The 16,885-nt window shown below is 40.8% G+C and overlaps 3 protein-coding genes across 3 annotated transcripts in view; 1 reads left to right on the top strand and 2 right to left on the bottom strand.

The window, feature by feature from the left end:
• The first annotated feature begins 1,253 nt into the window (after positions 1-1,253).
• Positions 1,254-5,161, top strand: aldoab (aldolase a, fructose-bisphosphate, b). Its single transcript, XM_068583137.1, has 7 exons — positions 1,254-1,341; positions 2,596-2,714; positions 3,477-3,743; positions 3,829-3,989; positions 4,252-4,510; positions 4,647-4,846; positions 4,978-5,161. The coding sequence occupies exons 2-7, from the start codon at positions 2,603-2,605 to the stop codon at positions 5,068-5,070; spliced, it is 1,092 nt and encodes a 363-aa protein (XP_068439238.1). The 5' UTR covers positions 1,254-1,341; positions 2,596-2,602; the 3' UTR covers positions 5,071-5,161.
• A 2,117-nt stretch (positions 5,162-7,278) lies between these two features.
• On the bottom strand, positions 7,279-10,225 carry zgc:123217 (uncharacterized protein LOC641414 homolog). The gene is made up of 6 exons (XM_068583471.1): positions 10,201-10,225; positions 10,073-10,087; positions 9,772-9,952; positions 8,725-8,993; positions 8,132-8,280; positions 7,279-7,638 (listed from the first exon to the last, which is right to left on the bottom strand). The coding sequence occupies exons 1-6, from the start codon at positions 10,223-10,225 to the stop codon at positions 7,324-7,326; spliced, it is 954 nt and encodes a 317-aa protein (XP_068439572.1). The 3' UTR covers positions 7,279-7,323.
• A 3,581-nt stretch (positions 10,226-13,806) lies between these two features.
• LOC137789708 (chymotrypsin-like protease CTRL-1) overlaps positions 13,807-16,885 on the bottom strand; it is a 6,460-nt gene continuing 3,381 nt past the window's right edge. Inside the window, exons 3-7 of the mRNA XM_068583470.1 lie at positions 16,462-16,642; positions 15,738-16,006; positions 15,144-15,292; positions 14,122-14,643; positions 13,807-13,815 (exon numbers count right to left, since the gene is read on the bottom strand). Coding sequence (XP_068439571.1) covers positions 13,807-13,815; positions 14,122-14,643; positions 15,144-15,292; positions 15,738-16,006; positions 16,462-16,642 — 1,130 coding nt within the window. The remainder of the gene's footprint in view (positions 13,816-14,121; positions 14,644-15,143; positions 15,293-15,737; positions 16,007-16,461; positions 16,643-16,885) is intronic.

The raw sequence follows: 16,885 nt of genomic DNA, 5'->3' as shown, positions 1-16,885 counted from the left end.
GCCTTGTGCCAGTTTCTTGGGAGGCTAGCACCTAGAAGAATATCGTCTTGTTCTTGCTCGTTCTACCTTCTCGGTCATAAAGGATTTCTGTCAGTTTTAAAGCACCAACTTGATGTTCTATGATGTTGATGAAGTATGGTGAGATGGGTTTTCTTTTCCCAATAAGGACACAAATTGAGGAATAAATTCAGCTGATTGACTTTGTATAATTACGCCCTGAGTAGTTTCTAAAACCCGCTTAATAGATGATGAACCAAGCAATGGTGTTTATTTTGTTCAGCTCTGCATTCAGCCCACATTTAGCCCACATTCAGCCCACAGCCTCTGTTCAGGAAGTGAACTTTTTTCATGCAGCTGCTCACAAGAGATAAGGAGCCCAATGTTTTGATTAGTCACAAAATGTCACATCCTTTCATTAAATGTGTGACTTGTTCATTTGTTTTAATTATCTAAGTGAGAAAGTGAAACAGCTATCATGTGCTGTGCAACTTGACTATGTGCATGTGCAACCTTTGCCAAGCTCGCCAGTTGACCCTTTCCTGACAGGCAAAGAAGATCGGTAAAGGTCACTAAAAAGGTCAAGGATCAACGAACGCACTTGTTGCTATATTTGTATCTCATTTCTAAGGGCAGGTTAGCAATGTTGTCACATGCTCTGCAGGCCTCTGTGTGAGTGTGCTTATGTGTCTGTGTGTGCTATCACATACTGCATCGCATATAAGTTATCTTCCTCCACATAGCCTTTGCAATGACCTTTAGGTGAAGAGATGCTTTTCTCAGTTGAAACAGCAAATGTTGAACTCACTGCTCTTGAAAGGGTATGAAATGTACTCTTTTACTTATATGCAGAATACACTCAAAAAGCTACTTTAAACTACAATGTTCAGAGTGCGAAGATGTGCTTGCATGAGTCTGTTCAAGAAGAATATGCAAATCGAAGAGATCAAAGTGAGGCTAATTCGCTCATGTCATTTTAATTTTTTTCTATCTCTACTTGCCTATTCACACTATGCCTTTACATAAAATAGCTACTTGTCTTACCGCTATACTTCCCACCTAAACTCTCCCTCTACTCTATCAATTTCTCTGCCATTCATTGAAACACTCTTTGCCCTTTCACCGGCTGCTCACCAACATGTTACTCCGGACCAGTCTCTCTGAATGTCATGAGCCATCTCTGGTTGCGTCCTGTTCTTTTTATAGCTGGGCAGCTGAAATGTGAGGGGTCACAATGGGAGGATAAATACAAGGGCCATCCAGCGCGCTGCAGGGCTACCACAGACGAAGGCCGGATCTTCTCCTTACCTCTCTCTTCTCTCAGCTCTCCTTCTAACCTCAAAGGTAAAAAAAAACCTGAACATTTCACAACCACTTTGAGATTGATGCATTACTTAAATTGAGGTTTTTTCTTGCATATTGTGTTCCTATAATGCATAAATCGACATGACCGAATTAGCACATACTACGGATGTAATGTTTCACCTATTGAGTTGCTGCAAGCAAACTTGTGGTTGCTGGTAAGAAAGTCTTTCAGCATTTTGAAGTCACATTTTACCCACATATGTTTGTCCTCTGTCTAACCTTTGACAGGCTCACACAGGCTGAGATGTCTTGGTTATTTTAAATATGCATTAAGTATTGTCCCTCAGCATTATATAACTGTATATCAAATTTAAAATTGTTCGACAATACAGTAATTGTCATTACGATGTGGTTCAGCTCATATGTCTTCAGTGCATCACCAGTTGTTGCGATGCCCCTCCGAGTCTGATGAAAAGTTTCCACTGCATTGTTTCTGTGAGGTCAGTTTTGACTCACCAGTTTGGCTTTTTTAAACTGGCTAAATGTGTCCAGACTGTGTGTTGCCTCATGGAGGGACTTCTGAATAAAGAGGTGTGAAACTGCACAATTCTCTTTTAGCTACCGCACTCTTGCTGAGCCAAAGTGCTTTTACTGCCTTGCAGTAGTACACTGTGTATATTTAGTCCAGCCAAATGATAGCAGATGCACAGAGCAGACGGAAGGGGGGGGGGGAAGGGTGTGGAGAACAGATAGCAGGGAGGTGGAATGGGAATGGAAGGGGGCAGTGAAGGGGGAGGAAAAGGTCAGGATAAGAGGTTAGAAAAGGGAATAGGTTACCCACATGCTTGTCAGGAATTTTCAAGGCTGGTCATCTGCAGAGGAGGGTGGAGGGCTCTCTGACACTGGATCCCCTGTGCCATTGCATATTGTGTGTGGGGAATAGTGTTTAACCCCAGCTCATGAAGTGCTCAATGGTACTGGAGCAATAATAGCTACTGCAACAACTGCAGTCAGGCAGCTTGTATGAATATTTTAAATGACAGGAAAACATTAAACTATGTAGCCACCTCTCGTTTTCACCACATCCTTTTTACTTTCAACTGAAAGTGTTGCCCTTCTTTCATCAGGTAGTTTCTCATGCATTAAAAAGAAGAACTATAACCACCAGTGTCATGCTTTGCAGCATAACCTTTGTTGAACTTTCTCACATTGTATCTCTGCGTACATCTCCTGTGTCTTGCCTGTTACCCAACTGAATATTTCCTGACATGTCTTCCCTTGTCTTCTCCGTAGAATCAGGATGCCTCACTCATTTCCCTTCCTCACTCCTGAGCAAAAAAAGGAGCTCAGCGATATTGCTCACAAGATCGTTGCTCCCGGCAAGGGAATCCTCGCCGCAGACGAGTCTACCGGTAAAGAATTTTGAGAACATTCTCTTTTTTTTTTTATAGTTAAACAATCTTATTTAGAAGGCTCAACATTCAAGTGGCATAGATTGTTTCATTAAATTGTCTACCAACAGCATCGTTGTGAAAAGTTCAGCCAATGCAAGAGGGCCTTAAACTTGCGTGTGTTCTGCTGGCCATCAGGGGGCGACTCCTCTGGTTGCAAAAAGAAGCCTGATTGTATACAAGTCTATGAGAAAGGGGCCCTACTTATCACTTGCTTTATTACCTCAGTAAACATTGCAAACACAAGTTTATGATCTAAAATGATAGTTTTTAGTCTTCTTCAATACAGTAAACTATGAATAAAATAGACGATGAAGTAGGGTATGTTTTTGGGTGTGGCTACTTTGTGATTTACAAGTCACTACCACGGCCTTGTTTTCACCATATAACTTTAACCCTTCCACGGTGTGTTTTCAGTCCATGAAAGTCAATTGCGACATGGTGGCCACCTAAAACGTTGTATTCTTTTGGCGGTACTTAGCTTTTCCCTCTCCTGTTACTTCTCTCTGCAAAATTAGTACAGAGCTGGCATGTGTATATGTGGTATGAAAGAAACTCAAACACTCTGTGAATTATTCATGAAACTTTGTCATGACTATGACTGGCTTGATTGTACATTTCTCAGAACTAAAACTGTTTTTGCAAGTTTGTAAAAGCTCAAACAAACACTCAACAAACAGATGGATCCAGATTTCATTCATCTTGTGTCTCTTCAACCTGTAGGCAGCGTGGCCAAGCGCTTCCAGAGCATCAATGCTGAGAATACTGAGGAGAACAGGAGGCTGTACCGCCAGCTCCTCTTCACCGCTGATGACCGCATCAACCCTTGCATTGGTGGCGTCATCCTCTTCCATGAGACCATGTACCAGAAGACTGACGATGGAAAGGTCTTCACCCAGTACCTCAAAGAAAGAAACATGGTAGTGGGCATCAAGGTCGACAAAGGTGTTGTCCCCCTGGCCGGAACCAACGGCGAGACAACCACCCAGGGTGAGTGTAGAACAGATCAGGGGGTCAACACCTTTTAATATCTTTGTCTAACTTACCAAGAGTGTCCTCTCTCCCTCTTTCACAGGTCTCGATGGACTGTATGAGCGCTGTGCCCAGTACAAGAAGGATGGTGCTGACTTTGCCAAGTGGCGCTGTGTGTTGAAGATCACCCCCACCACTCCCTCAAAACTGGCCATCTTGGAGAACGCCAATGTCCTGGCCCGTTATGCCAGCATCTGCCAGATGGTAAGAAACAAAAGACTTCATTTAATTTTACAAGCTACAAGGCAAGGACAGAGCATTGTACTGTATATACGTTATCAGTAGAAAAGCACAGTCTGTGGGATTATTATGTTTGCTTCAGCTCAATTACCAGCTAAATTATGGTATGGCATTGTGAATGGACCCAAAAGCCTTCAATTAGCCTCCGAGTTACAAACGGGCCTTTGACAGCTTCCCGTCATGCTGACACAATCATTTTGACTTTGCTTGTCTCTGCCCTTCTCAGCACGGCATCGTCCCTATCATTGAGCCTGAGATTCTCCCTGATGGTGACCATGACCTGAAGCGCTGCCAGTACGTGACTGAGAAGGTCCTGGCTGCCGTCTACAAGGCCCTGTCTGACCACCACGTCTACCTGGAAGGCACCCTGCTCAAGCCTAACATGGTCACCGCTGGACACTCCTGCTCGCACAAGTACAGCAACCAAGAGATTGCCATGGCGACTGTGACTGCCCTGCGCCGCACTGTGCCCCCTGCAGTCCCCGGTGAGCGGCTGCACATGATACTCTCTTGGTGACACGCACACATTTGCAAACTTTGCAGACACAATATGGTTTGCATTACATTCACTCAAATGTCTAGAGAGGTGCATTGCTAAGCTCTCATGTGCTTCCTGTACAGGTGTTACCTTCCTGTCTGGTGGCCAGAGTGAGGAGGAGGCTTCCATCAACCTGAATGCCATGAACCAGTGCCCTCTGCACAGACCCTGGGCTCTGACCTTCTCATATGGCCGTGCCCTGCAGGCTTCTGCCCTCAAAGCCTGGTGCGGCAAGAAGGAGAATGGAAAAGCATGCCAGGAAGAGTTCATCAAGAGAGCCCTGGTATGTGTGACCATATACAAATGTAATGTCTATATATAGTGATGTGTTACTCAGATGCAGTTGAGTTTACTTCTGAGAACTTCAAATATGTACTGTGCATTTAGTAATACTGTCGTTTTTTGTGTCTCTAGGCTAACAACCAGGCCTGCCAGGGCAAATATGCTTCCTCTGGAGCCAGCGCTGCTGGTGCAGACTCACTGTTTGTGGCCAACCACGCTTATTAAGCATGGACCCTCACTATTTCCCTTTCCACCTTCTTATCAACATTATTACGTTATCATGGAGAAGGCCATGACCTCATAGGCACCATCTAGAAAACTGCTATTGAACATCAGCAAAGAATATTGGTAGAAAGTGTAAGGGAAACTTCCGTGTTGGGTCGTTGCTGCAGCCATTCTAAGAAAATGTCCTGCCTCCATTCCCTTGCCTTTTATTTTTAAACCTTTTTTCAGAAGAAGATTCCCAAACTGTTTTTATGTTACTTTTTACTTTTTTCCTTGGTCTGATTCCAGCAAGTGCAGATAATGGTTTGTATTGGTACCGTGGAATAAAGTATTTACCCTTTCATGTTGCTTTACTTCCTTATTGAATCTTTGAAGAACAGTACTTTATATTCACATGTAAGCAGAACTAACAACTCAGAAGTTAGAAAGTGATAATAGAGCCAGTCTACACACAAACAATGGGTCTAATTAGACAGGAAGTGGGAGTGTCTGTGTGGTTAAACCAGACTTCACTGAATAAACCAAGAGACTCGCATATTATCAACATAAGGACCTAAAAAAGGTTAAAAGGCATTTAAACCTAAATACACCTAAATGTAAGTCTCATGTTGGTCCTTTGTCATAGAAATGCTCCAGAGTAAAGTAGTTCCATACCAGACAAGAAAATATGTCCACATTGTGATATGATCCGCTTTTCAGCTTTCCAGTTGAATATATTGTCTTGTTATTGAGCGTCAAATCAGGTTTAGCTCGTATGAGATCGGAAGTTATGTGTAGAATAAACTGCCGGATGGTTTGAGCTCAGGAGCTCTGAGCTGCAGCAGACTGTGTTGATCGGGTGTCCGCACTATGTTCGGTATCGATATGGTGCTCCTGGGCGAGAGAGGAGCACAGGCCCAGGTCGGAGACGGAGCAGGTCAAAGACCCCGTGTCGCCCCGTCGTGGGATCACACCTGTGAATAGACGCAGACTGAACAATAGTAGAATAGGCTACAGTCTTTTTTACACTCGTTCTAATGTTGAACAAACAACAAAAGGATGAGACAACAGAAATGTCTTTACATGCTACATCAGCTTTACCGTTGCTTCTTTATATTCTGGCTGCCATGAAAACCTTCAGAAACCAGTTTGTGCGACACCGCCTCCAACTGGAGGAGAGGAGCAATGAGCATCAATAACAGCAGTCAGTGCAGCAGCACAGACACAGCAAACTAATAGGGCTTCAATGAACTTGATAGAGAGGTGAATCGTCAGAAACAAACACCTTTCTCTTTGATTTTCTGTTCAAATAATGAAAATATGTTGATAATAATTCTTACAGGTTTTACAAAAGATCCTGATTACAAACTTCACAAACTGTGTTTTTCTATCCTGTTTTAAGTTTCAGCCTAAAATATGAGCAGTGAGGGAGAAACAATCTTGAAAATTGAGGAAGAAGGGATATTGGTGTATAATGATCAATGTAACGCTTATTTTCATTTTTAAAAATTGTTACCTTTGAAGTTTTCATTTTATTAAGAAAAAGACCCCCTATAATAAAATAAATATCTTCTTTACCATATCTATAGAATATATATCGAAAGATCTTTTGTAGAAAATATTTTGTAGAAAATAACAAACTTTAAACACATGTTAGTACAATAACTTTGTCAAAAGATGATTTGTCACAGTTGAGAACACAACTCTGGCTAAAGAAATAGTTGTGAGTTAGTAAGAACATGCAAGTGGTCTGGGGCAGTGGTTCTCAACTGGTCTGGCTGCAGGAGCCACCGTCATCCATGAATGACAAGCTGAGACCTAAATCAAGGAACATTTTCAACTTCTGAAGTTTATTTAAAGAAAAGATGGCGCAGTTTGAACCTGAGAGAATATCACAGTATGCCAACATAAATAATTGGTCCCTTTTACATTCAATTAAAAACCACAAAGTGCATCTTAAGGACACAGCGTACAACACACATTTTATAACTTCCGCCTTTTTTAACCAACTCAGAAGTGCTTTCATTCACAACATAACATGAAATAGAAAAGTCTGGAATGAAGCGAACTACGTAAATTCACGTTCATGTTGTGGACGCAGCATTAAGCAATGTGAACTGACTTCACTCTGCATAAAAAATCCCCTTCAAAATAAAGGCACAGGATTTATTTGTGTTGCCCGTGCATTCTGACTCACAGAAAAAAGAAAGTGCTACAGTGTGGGGACAGTTTTGCAACACAAATGCCACTGCAATCATTGTGTTATTATGTAAACTATAAATTATAAGACAAACATAATGTAACACAACAAAGGAAGAATTGTAGACATCTGCCACTAACAACAGTTACAACATTTGCTGCTGCAGTGTTACACACAAAGTTGTTGTCTTCATTGGTGCCACTGGAGGTGAATGTTACAAAGCTAACGTTTGCCCCATCCACTTGACCCATGATCCAAGTCTGGAACTCAGATACTCGGGCATAGACTTCAGGAAAACCAGCCAGGGCACAAGGTACTCCAAAACTGGCGATGCCAGACTGCACCCACTGCGAGGCTTGTTTGCATTGCAAAGGACCACCAGAGTCCCCCTAAAAAAGAAAGGACAAAACAGTTAGTTGATACTGGGGATAGGTACCGGAACCTAAAATCCTCTGGTGCTAAATGTAATAAACACCAGAGAATTAATAACATTATCTGTTTGTTTATTGGTACTTTTTCAACATGTAGGTGTTAATGTGTTTTTTGTAGAGCAGGTGGACATTGTGGTTGAGGGGCATCAGTAAGGAGTATTGATAAGAGGAGTAGTATAAATAAAGTCCAAACATCCCCATAATTAATACTGCTGGGACATGGACAGAATAAGCTTTGAGTGGCCTTACAAAGCCTCAAACATTCTCACTGACGAACACATTTTAATATAAATATATCAAAGTTAACATTATGCTAGGAAATGGAAGAGAAGTGTAAGATCAGAGCTAGTATTTTATCTGTGTGCGTAGAGTTGTAAGAAAGAAGAAAGATCAAAGTGGTCAGTAAAGCTTTACTTTAAATCATACAACAATGGATTATTATTATTTTAACCTGGCATGTTCCTTTGTTTTCTTGTCCCGCACAAATCATTTGGTCAGTGATGGTTGTCCCTGATGATGGGCTGTAGTTGCAACGGCACTGGTTTTCTCCAATGACGGGAATCTGAACTTCCTGCAGTGAGTCAAAGGCTTCGTTGGGCTCTGTGGGAGAAGGAGTATGAAATCAGAGGGTAAAGTGTCTTTCACACAGTTTTAAGGATATTTTTATTCTTTGCTGGTTTTCTCGGCAAAGTCCTTTTGTGGATTGCTGAGATTTTTATTTTTTTTTGTGTTTTGTGTTTATTCTGAGACAAGCCCAACAGTACTTAAGAAGTCTTCTGCCAATGCAATAGGTATTGCACTATTCATTTGTTCAAGACACATGAAGGGGACGACTTAGATAGAAAAAGAGATGTGTGAAGACATGATTAACTGTTAGGAAACAGGACTACAGCCATGCAAGTGGCTCTGTAAGTCTGCACCAGGCACAGCAGTGCTTTGAGCAGTATGCTAACATGCTGACAATGTCCACGCTAACAACGCTAACATTTTGATATTTAGCAGATTTACTATCGTGGGTTATCATGTTAGCATGCCAATACTCACCAGTGTTTCCAAGTCTACCCCAACCAGTGGCCCAGCAGGGGGTGGCGTTGTGAAACTGGCTGGAGTTACTCGCCAGACAGACGGGTCTGATGTAGTCAGTGAACGTGACGGGGCTTTCAAGCTTCATGAGGGCGATGTCGTTGTTGAACAAGGTGTTGTTGTAGTCAGGATGGACGATGATCTCGGACACGTTGCGGTTTACCTCATGAATGTTAGAGCCAGACTGAGTCTCTCTTCCAAAGTAGAGAATATATGCACTTGGCGAGTTTCTGGATAAAATAACAAATCAATGAATATTAATCATTGAGTCTCACAGGTTGCAATAAGTTTGATCAGAACTAGACAGCTGGTGTATCAGTAAATTTCAGTTAGTCAAACGAGAAAAGCAAGCAACTGTAGGACCATGAGAAGTCTGACCCACACCATTCTGACGGTCTGGAGAATGAAAAGAGCCAGACTCAACATAAAAAATATAGATGAGCAGCGGACTGTTTCAGAAAGCAGGCTGAATAAACTCTGAGTTGATGAATCCTAATATTAAAACCGTGGTTTTCAAACAGCTGATCAGAATCCTTGGTACTGTGAATCACCATTGTAACGGGAGAATAAAAGACAGGGCCTCCACTTTAATCCGGTAGAAGTAAAGATATTAATGCATGTATATGTGGACGGTTCATAACGTATAAAAAAAAAAAGTGTTATTTATTTCCTGACATTTTTCTCTATGAAGAACCCGGAGAGGGATTATAAATTATCTGTGAATTTTTTCATGGCATTAAATTCAAAGAATACTTAGACTACTCACATAAGAAGGTAGCACTAAAAGACTCAATCTTTTTTCAACTCATTAACAATAGTCTGTCAAAATGTACGTTATGGTTATGTTCAGGTTTTGGTAACTTCTGAAAAATAAGTACTTAAGCCAAATCTGCTTTAAGACTGTAAAATGAACGGCTACTCCACTTTATCAAAACTTGGAAGCTTTGTAGATATCTAAAATATAACAATACATAGTCAACAGATGCCGGTGCTGTGAGTTTTTCTTACATTACGATGCAGTGGGCTGCTGTGAGTACCCACTGGGCACTGATCAGGGTCGCCCCGCAGATGTGAAAGCTAAGTGGCCTGTTAGTGACATGCAGGCTGACCTGCCACGGCCAAGACCCAGCTGTAGCATTTTCTCCACCCACTATCCTTGTCTTTGAGTTCAGAGGTGCCACACCACAATCTGACAGAGCAGAGACAACTGTGTGTCAGTACATACACAATAAAGTGAGGCAGATTACATGTGTTTCATTTGTAGCTGTGTTTAACGTTGTAATAATAAATGAAATGTGACTGTGCTTACCCTGAGCCTTTGACCCTGTAGGGAAGAGAGATGAGCATTAGTATTGTAGCAGATATGAGTAACTACAGACACAATGTGGCACTACGGTTCCAGCTGCTTCATCAACTGCTTATGAGGAGGAACCAAACCTGCAGCGCGAGCATGGACCGCCATGACTCGAGGAGCGCTTTAACTTTTTGGATATGTGGAACAGACTTGTGTCATGAAAACAACACATTTCCTGTATCTCAAACAAAGAATTCCCATAATATTATTTATCAAAATTGTGTTACGTTGAGCTCACGATTGCTGTTTTTACGCCTCAAGTGAACGTTGCATAAACACCAAGAGACAGAGGCAATTAATGACACAGACAGACAAGACATTGCAGCACAGATGCGCAGGTGGCAGCAGTGCACTTTGGCCGCGATGAGGCCGCGGGAAGAGGCAGCAGCAGCCCCAGTGCCAAGCAGCAGCAACAGCGCTGTAGCTTGTTCATGAATTATACGACTGCAAATGTAAAAAAGCAGTAACATAATCAGCATTGCACTCACCGGACGCACATAACCCTCTGTGGGAAAGGGGTCATCAGTAAGGCCTGAGATTATATACATATATATACCCAAATTGAAACAGAATACCTACACAGCAGATGAATAACCAGTGGTGTATAAAGTATTCAAAAGCCATACTTGCGTAAAAGTAAAGATACCTTTCTGGAAAATGACTTAAGTAAAAGTGAAAGTCACCTATTAGAATACTAGTTGAGTAAAAGTCTGAAAGTATCTGATATTTTCTGTACTTAAGTATCAAAAGTATGTGTCTAATATAAAATGTACATGCTGTTAATAATTAAGCAAAGGGTCAGAATTTTGAGAATTATGAAGTTTATTCTTTTAAGTGCTGTGTCCTGCATGACCAAAGAGCAGGAGTTGTGTTGTCTGTGATCCATCCAGCAGCAACAATGTTCAACATGATATATTGTACATATGTATACTTTTGCAGCTACTATCAACTTATTATCATAATGTTCCAAAAAGCAATATGACACTATGAAGGAGATGTAACAGTGGGTTTATAAGTGTGCTCATTCCGCCCGGTACCGGTTCGTGGGTCAGTGGGTCCCATGGTACCAGCGGCGCAGAAAGAATGGAGAGAAAAAAAAGAAAAAAAATCAAGAATGGAAATATGTTTTATTTTGAAAAAATGACCGGATACATCTGTCTTTGCGCAACCTCCTATGTTTCCCCAAAAATGAAACTTAAATCTGGTTCAACTCTGTCGGTGTTCTGGATTAAAACCAAGACAGAGTATCCTAAAATCGCCATAAAAGCAGGAAAACTCTGCCTCCATTTCCATTTCACAGAGTAGACTGGACATAACAAACGAACGTCAGGTGTCACTGCTGCCGTCATCCGGAGATGAGACCCGGTCCGTGAAAGTATTGTCTTCACGTAACCGGTCCGTGAAAGTATTGTCTTCACGTAACCGGTCCGTGAAAGTATTGTCTTCGCGTAACCGGTCCGTGAAAGTATTGTCTTCACGTAACCGGACCGGTTACGTGAAAAAGGTTTGGGACCGCTGGACTCGAGGCAAAATATCGTGATTCTCCAAACCTGCTTGGTCCCCGATGTCGGTCTAATGATTAATTTTTCTTCTAAAAATAGGTTTTGTAGCGATTAATGAAGGTTTCAGGGGAACTGTATCGAGTAAAAGCACCAGTGTTCTTTGCAAAATGTAGTGAAGTAAATGTAAAAAGTCAACAGAAATATAGATAGTAGAGTACAAATATCCAAAAAAAACTACTTAAGTACAGGAACAAAGTATTTCTACTTCGTTACTATATTGCGAATAACCCATTTATTGAATATTCAAGTCCAGCCCTAGTCTTTATTTAGTACATATTCAGGTCATATTTAAAGCTGTGATTAACAGTCTGTAAAATAACCAGACATGTCAGGACTGTACAATCCAGCGCAACATATACATCCATAAAGATGGCCATAAAATCAAAACCTCTCTAACACAGTGAACAAAAAAAAACATATACTTTAAAAAAAAAAAGATATATTGGTCAAAAATACATAATAAACTGGTAAATCAGGGTGAAGCTCACCTTGTCCAGCAAGGACTGCACATATCAGGAGAATCCCCACAGTCAAGGCTGCCATACTGTGCCGTCACAAACCTCTTGCCTTATGCCTTTCTGGTTGAGTTTTTGTCTTTTGATACCTCTGCATCTATATATAGACACAGTAAGTGCATGTGGCCACTTCCTGGTCAAACCTGTTTTTCTTTCATCGTTTGTCTTCAGACATACCGTGCATTAATCAATTAAATCTACGGTAGCTGGTAATGCCTCAAAGCATACTTTGTTTCTATCTCTAGATCTTTCTGTCTGGATATAAATTAATCTATTACTTTAGGACTGTACTAACATGACGGATGCTTGGTAGTGTACATCATAGTTCACTTAATGATAAAAAAAAAAAAAAAAGCTGAGCTGTCTGTCCACAACTGTATACCACTACATTTAGTATATAATAGGAAGCATTGAAGGAGGATTGCCTCCTTTGGTTTATCCTCATTAGGATTGATAAAAACAAAATCAATTTGTGGTCACCACTTTATTTAATCTGTTTTAAAAACAAGATTAAATGTTGTTTGGTTCAATGATGCCAGTGCATGCCGATTGCATACCAACTGTTTGGCATGAGTAAAACTAAAAAATGGCTGCCTGACCCGGTCAGTGTGACGTTTATTTCAATGGAACGGAAACTACCAGGTGAATGTTTCCAGTAAGGGAGTCTAAACTAGTCAACACAATCTATTTAATCAGTTAGTGCTTAAAATGTAGTCAGCAATTGTGTGGCCACTTCCTGGTCAAGCCTGTTTTTCTTTCATCGTTTGTCAGACATACCGTGCATTAATCAATTAAATCTACGGTAGCTGGTAATGCCTCAAAGCATACTTTGTTTCCATCTCTAGATCTTTCTGTCTGGATATAAATTAATCTATTACTTTAGGACTGTACTAACATGACTGATGCTTGGTAGTGTACATCATAGTTCACTAAATGATAAAAAATAAAAAAAGCTGAGCTGTCTGTCTAAACTGTATACCACTACATTTAGTATATTAATTTCTCACCAAGATCTTGTACTGATGATGGTAGAGTCTGACCGCTGCACAAAGCCTTCTCCAGCACATCCCAAAGATTCTCATTGGGGTTAAGGTCTGGACTCCATGTGTGAAAATGATGTCTCATGCTCCCTGAACCACTCTTTCACAATTTGAGCCTGACGAATCCTGGCATTGTCATCTTGGAATATGCCTGTGCCATCAGGGAAGAAAAAATCCATTAATGGAATAACCTGGTCGTTGCTGAACCTCGACCTGACTAACTGCAGCAACCCCAGATGATAGCAAAGCCCCACAGACTATATCCTGTAAAGAATTTGATTGGTCTAGCACAAATTAAGGTTTTGAAATCCTGTTTCTAAAGCAGATCAAAACGTTTTGTCTAATTCTATTTTAAGTTACAAAAATTCAGAGGTGCACGACCAAGAGGCTCTTGATAAGGCTATGAGGTTATTATTCACACAAAGTATAAAATAAACGTATCGTGGAATCTAAATTAACTTCAAGGCGTGGAAATCGGTATAGAAAATCAAATCAAACCAGAAATAGTGTCAGTTAAGACTAAACCCATTAAATCCATACATTTTCTTTCATTTAGGTTTTTTAATTTCACCCTATTGTGACTGATAGAGAAAAGCAGACCATGTTTTATTATTTGTATCACTATCAAGAGTGAATGGTTATATATGAAAATGAAGGCTGATTTTTAGAGAAGATCTTTGATTGAATGTTTGTGTTACATTAGAATAGCCCAAGAGGAAAAAAAACAATACAAACACCACTGCAATCATTGTGATATTATGCATGTAAGGAATAAATTATAAGACAAACATAATGTAACACAACAAAGGAACAAATGTACACATTTGTTCTGCAGCAACACTGTCACTAACAACTGTACTAGTTGCAACAGTTGAGGTTACGTTTACTTCTGCTGTGGTGTTTGGTTCTGCTTTGCTGTTTGGTTCTGATGTGGTGTTTGGTTCTGCTGTGGTGTTTGGTTCTGATGTGGTGTTTGGTTCTGATGTGGTGTTTGGTTCTACTTTGCTGTTTGGTTCTGATGTGGTGTTTGGTTCTGCTTTGCTGTTTGGTTCTGATGTGGTGTTTGGTTCTGATGTGGTGTTTGGTTCTACTGTGGTGTTTGGTTCTACTGTGGTGTTTGGTTCTGATGTGGTGTGTGGTTCTGATGTGGTGTTTGCTTCAACTGTGGTGTTTGCTTTTGCTATGGCGCTACACACAAAGTTGTTGTCTTCATTGGTGCCACTGGAGGTGAATGTTACAAAGCTAACGTTTGCCCCATCCACTTGACCCATGATCCAAGTCTGGAACTCAGATACTCGGGCATAGACTTCAGGAAAACCAGCCAGGGCACAAGGTATTCCAAAACTGGTGATGCCAGACTGCACCCACTGCGAGGCTTGTTTGCATTGCAAAGGACCACCAGAGTCCCCCTAAAAAAGAAAGGACAAAACAGTTAGTTGATACTGGGGATAGGTACCGGAACCTAAAATCCTCTGGTGCTAAATGTAATAAACACCAGAGAATTAATAACATTATCTGTTTGTTTATTGGTACTTTTTCAACATGTAGGTGTTAATGTGTTTTTTGTAGAGCAGGTGGACATTGTGGTTGAGGGGTGTCAGTCTGAGAGGACCAGTATTGATGAGAGGAGTAGTATAAATAAAATCCAAACAATACCCACCCATAATTAATACTGCTGGGACATGGACAGAATAAGCCTTGAGTGGCCTTACAAAGCCTCAAACATTCTCACTGACAAACACATTTTAATAGAAATATATCAAAGTTAACATTATGCTAGGAAATGGAAGAGAAGTGTAAGATCAGAGCTAGTATTTTATCTGTGTGCGTAGAGTTGTAAGAAAGAAGAAAGATCAAAGTGGTCAGTAAAGCTTTAAATCACACAACAATGGATTATTATTATTTTAACCTGGCATGTTCCTTTGTTTTCTTGTCCCGCACAAATCATTTGGTCAGTGATGTTTGCCTCTGATATTGGTTTGTAGTTGCAACGGCACTGGTTTTCTCCAATGACGGGAATCTGAACTTCCTGCAGTGAGTCAAAGGCTTCGTTGGGCTCTGTGGGAGAAGGAGTATGAAATCAGAGGGTAAAGTGTCTTTCACACAGTTTTAAGGATATTTTTATTCTTTGCTGGTTTTCTAGTCAAAGACCTTTTGTGGATTGCTGAGATTTTGGTTTTATTGTTTTTGTGAGTGTTTATTCTGAGACAAGCCCAACAGTACTTAAGAAGTCTTCTGCCAATGCAATAGGTATTGCACTATTCATTTGTTCAAGACACATGAAGGGGACGACTTAGATAGAAAAAGAGATGTGTGAAGACATGATTAACTGTTAGGAAACAGGACTACAGCCATGCAAGTGGCTCTGTAAGTCTGCACCAGGCACAGCAGTGCTTTGAGCAGTATGCTAACATGCTGACAATGTCCACGCTAACAACGCTAACATTTTGATATTTAGCAGATTTACTATCTTGGGTAAGCATGTTAGCATGCCAATACTTACCATTAATTCCAAGTCTGCACCAACCAGTGGCCCAGCAGGGGGTGGCGTTGTGAAACTGGCTGGAGTTACTCGCCAGACAGACGGGTCTGATGTAGTCGGTGAAAGTGACGGGGCTTTCAAGCTTCATGAGGGCGATGTCGTTGTTGAACAAGGTGTTGTTGTAGTCAGGATGGACGATGATCTCAGACACGTTGCGGTTTACCTCATGAATGTTAGAGCCAGACTGAGTCTCTCTTCCAAAGTAGAGAATATATGCACTTGGCGAGTTTCTGCATAAAATAACAAATCAATGAATATTAATCATTGAGTCTCACAGGTTGCAATAAGTTTGATCAGAACTAGACAGCTGGTGTATCAGTAAATTTCAGTTAGTCAAACGAGAAAAGCAAGCAACTGTAGGAACATGAGAAGTCTGACCCACACCATTCTGACGGTCTGGAGAATGAAAAGAGCCAGACTCAACATAAAAAATTACAGGATTACATAAGAAGGTAATACTATCAAAAGACTCAATCTTTTTTCAATTTATGAAGAATTATCTGTCAAAAGGTACGTTATGGTTATGTTCAGGTTTTGATAGCTTCTGAGAAATAAATATTTAGGCCAAATCTGTTTTAAGACTGTAAAATGAACGGCTACTCCACTTTATCAAAACTGGGAAGCTTTGTATATATCTAAAATATAACAATACATAGTCAACAGATGCCAGATGAGTTTTTCTTACATTCCGATGCAGTGGGCTGCTGTGAGTACCCACTGGGCACTGATCAGGGTCGCCCCGCAGATGTGAAAACCAAACGTCAGGTAATTGATATGCAGGCTGACCTGCCACGGCCAAGACCCAGCTGTAGCATTTTCTCCACCCACTATCCTTGTCTTTGAGTTCAGAGGTGCCACTCCACAATCTGAAAGAGCAGAAACAACTGTGTGTCAGTACATACACAATAACGTTTTGTTGTCAACAGCATAATATGCCTCTGCCTATAGTTGCCTATAGAAATTGTTCTAAAACGGTTCCCGATCACACGTAGAGTACAAAGCACATATTTCCATGGGTTTTTATAGGGAAAGTGAATAAGTGTCCGCAGGTAGGGATATAGGTAAGAATTATATATAGAGTTTAAATAGGACGGAGGTACGCTCATTGG

The sequence above is a fragment of the Clinocottus analis genome, unplaced genomic scaffold (assembly GCF_023055335.1).
Source record: "Clinocottus analis isolate CAN_PGR_092001 unplaced genomic scaffold, fCliAna1.0.p SCAF_19, whole genome shotgun sequence".
NCBI classification, from domain to species: Eukaryota; Metazoa; Chordata; class Actinopteri; order Perciformes; family Cottidae; genus Clinocottus; species Clinocottus analis.
This window is presented reverse-complemented; position numbering and strand designations above follow the sequence as displayed.

Bases quoted from the DNA above. Each gene is read 5' to 3' on its own strand.
- zgc:123217 (XM_068583471.1), bottom strand. From the start codon at position 10,225: ATGGCGGTCCATGCTCGCGCTGCAG. The intron at 8,994-9,771 runs GTAAGAAAAACT...TATTTTATCCAG, and splicing joins GCAGCCCACTGCATCGTAAT to AAACTCGCCAAGTGCATATA. The intron at 7,639-8,131 runs GTTAAAATAATA...TTTCTTTTTTAG, and splicing joins AAAACAAAGGAACATGCCAG to GGGGACTCTGGTGGTCCTTT.
- aldoab (XM_068583137.1), top strand. From the start codon at position 2,603: ATGCCTCACTCATTTCCCTTCCTCACTCCTGAGCAAAAAAAGGAGCTC. The intron at 2,715-3,476 runs GTAAAGAATTTT...TTCAACCTGTAG, and splicing joins CGCCGCAGACGAGTCTACCG to GCAGCGTGGCCAAGCGCTTC. The intron at 4,847-4,977 runs GTATGTGTGACC...TTGTGTCTCTAG, and splicing joins AGTTCATCAAGAGAGCCCTG to GCTAACAACCAGGCCTGCCA.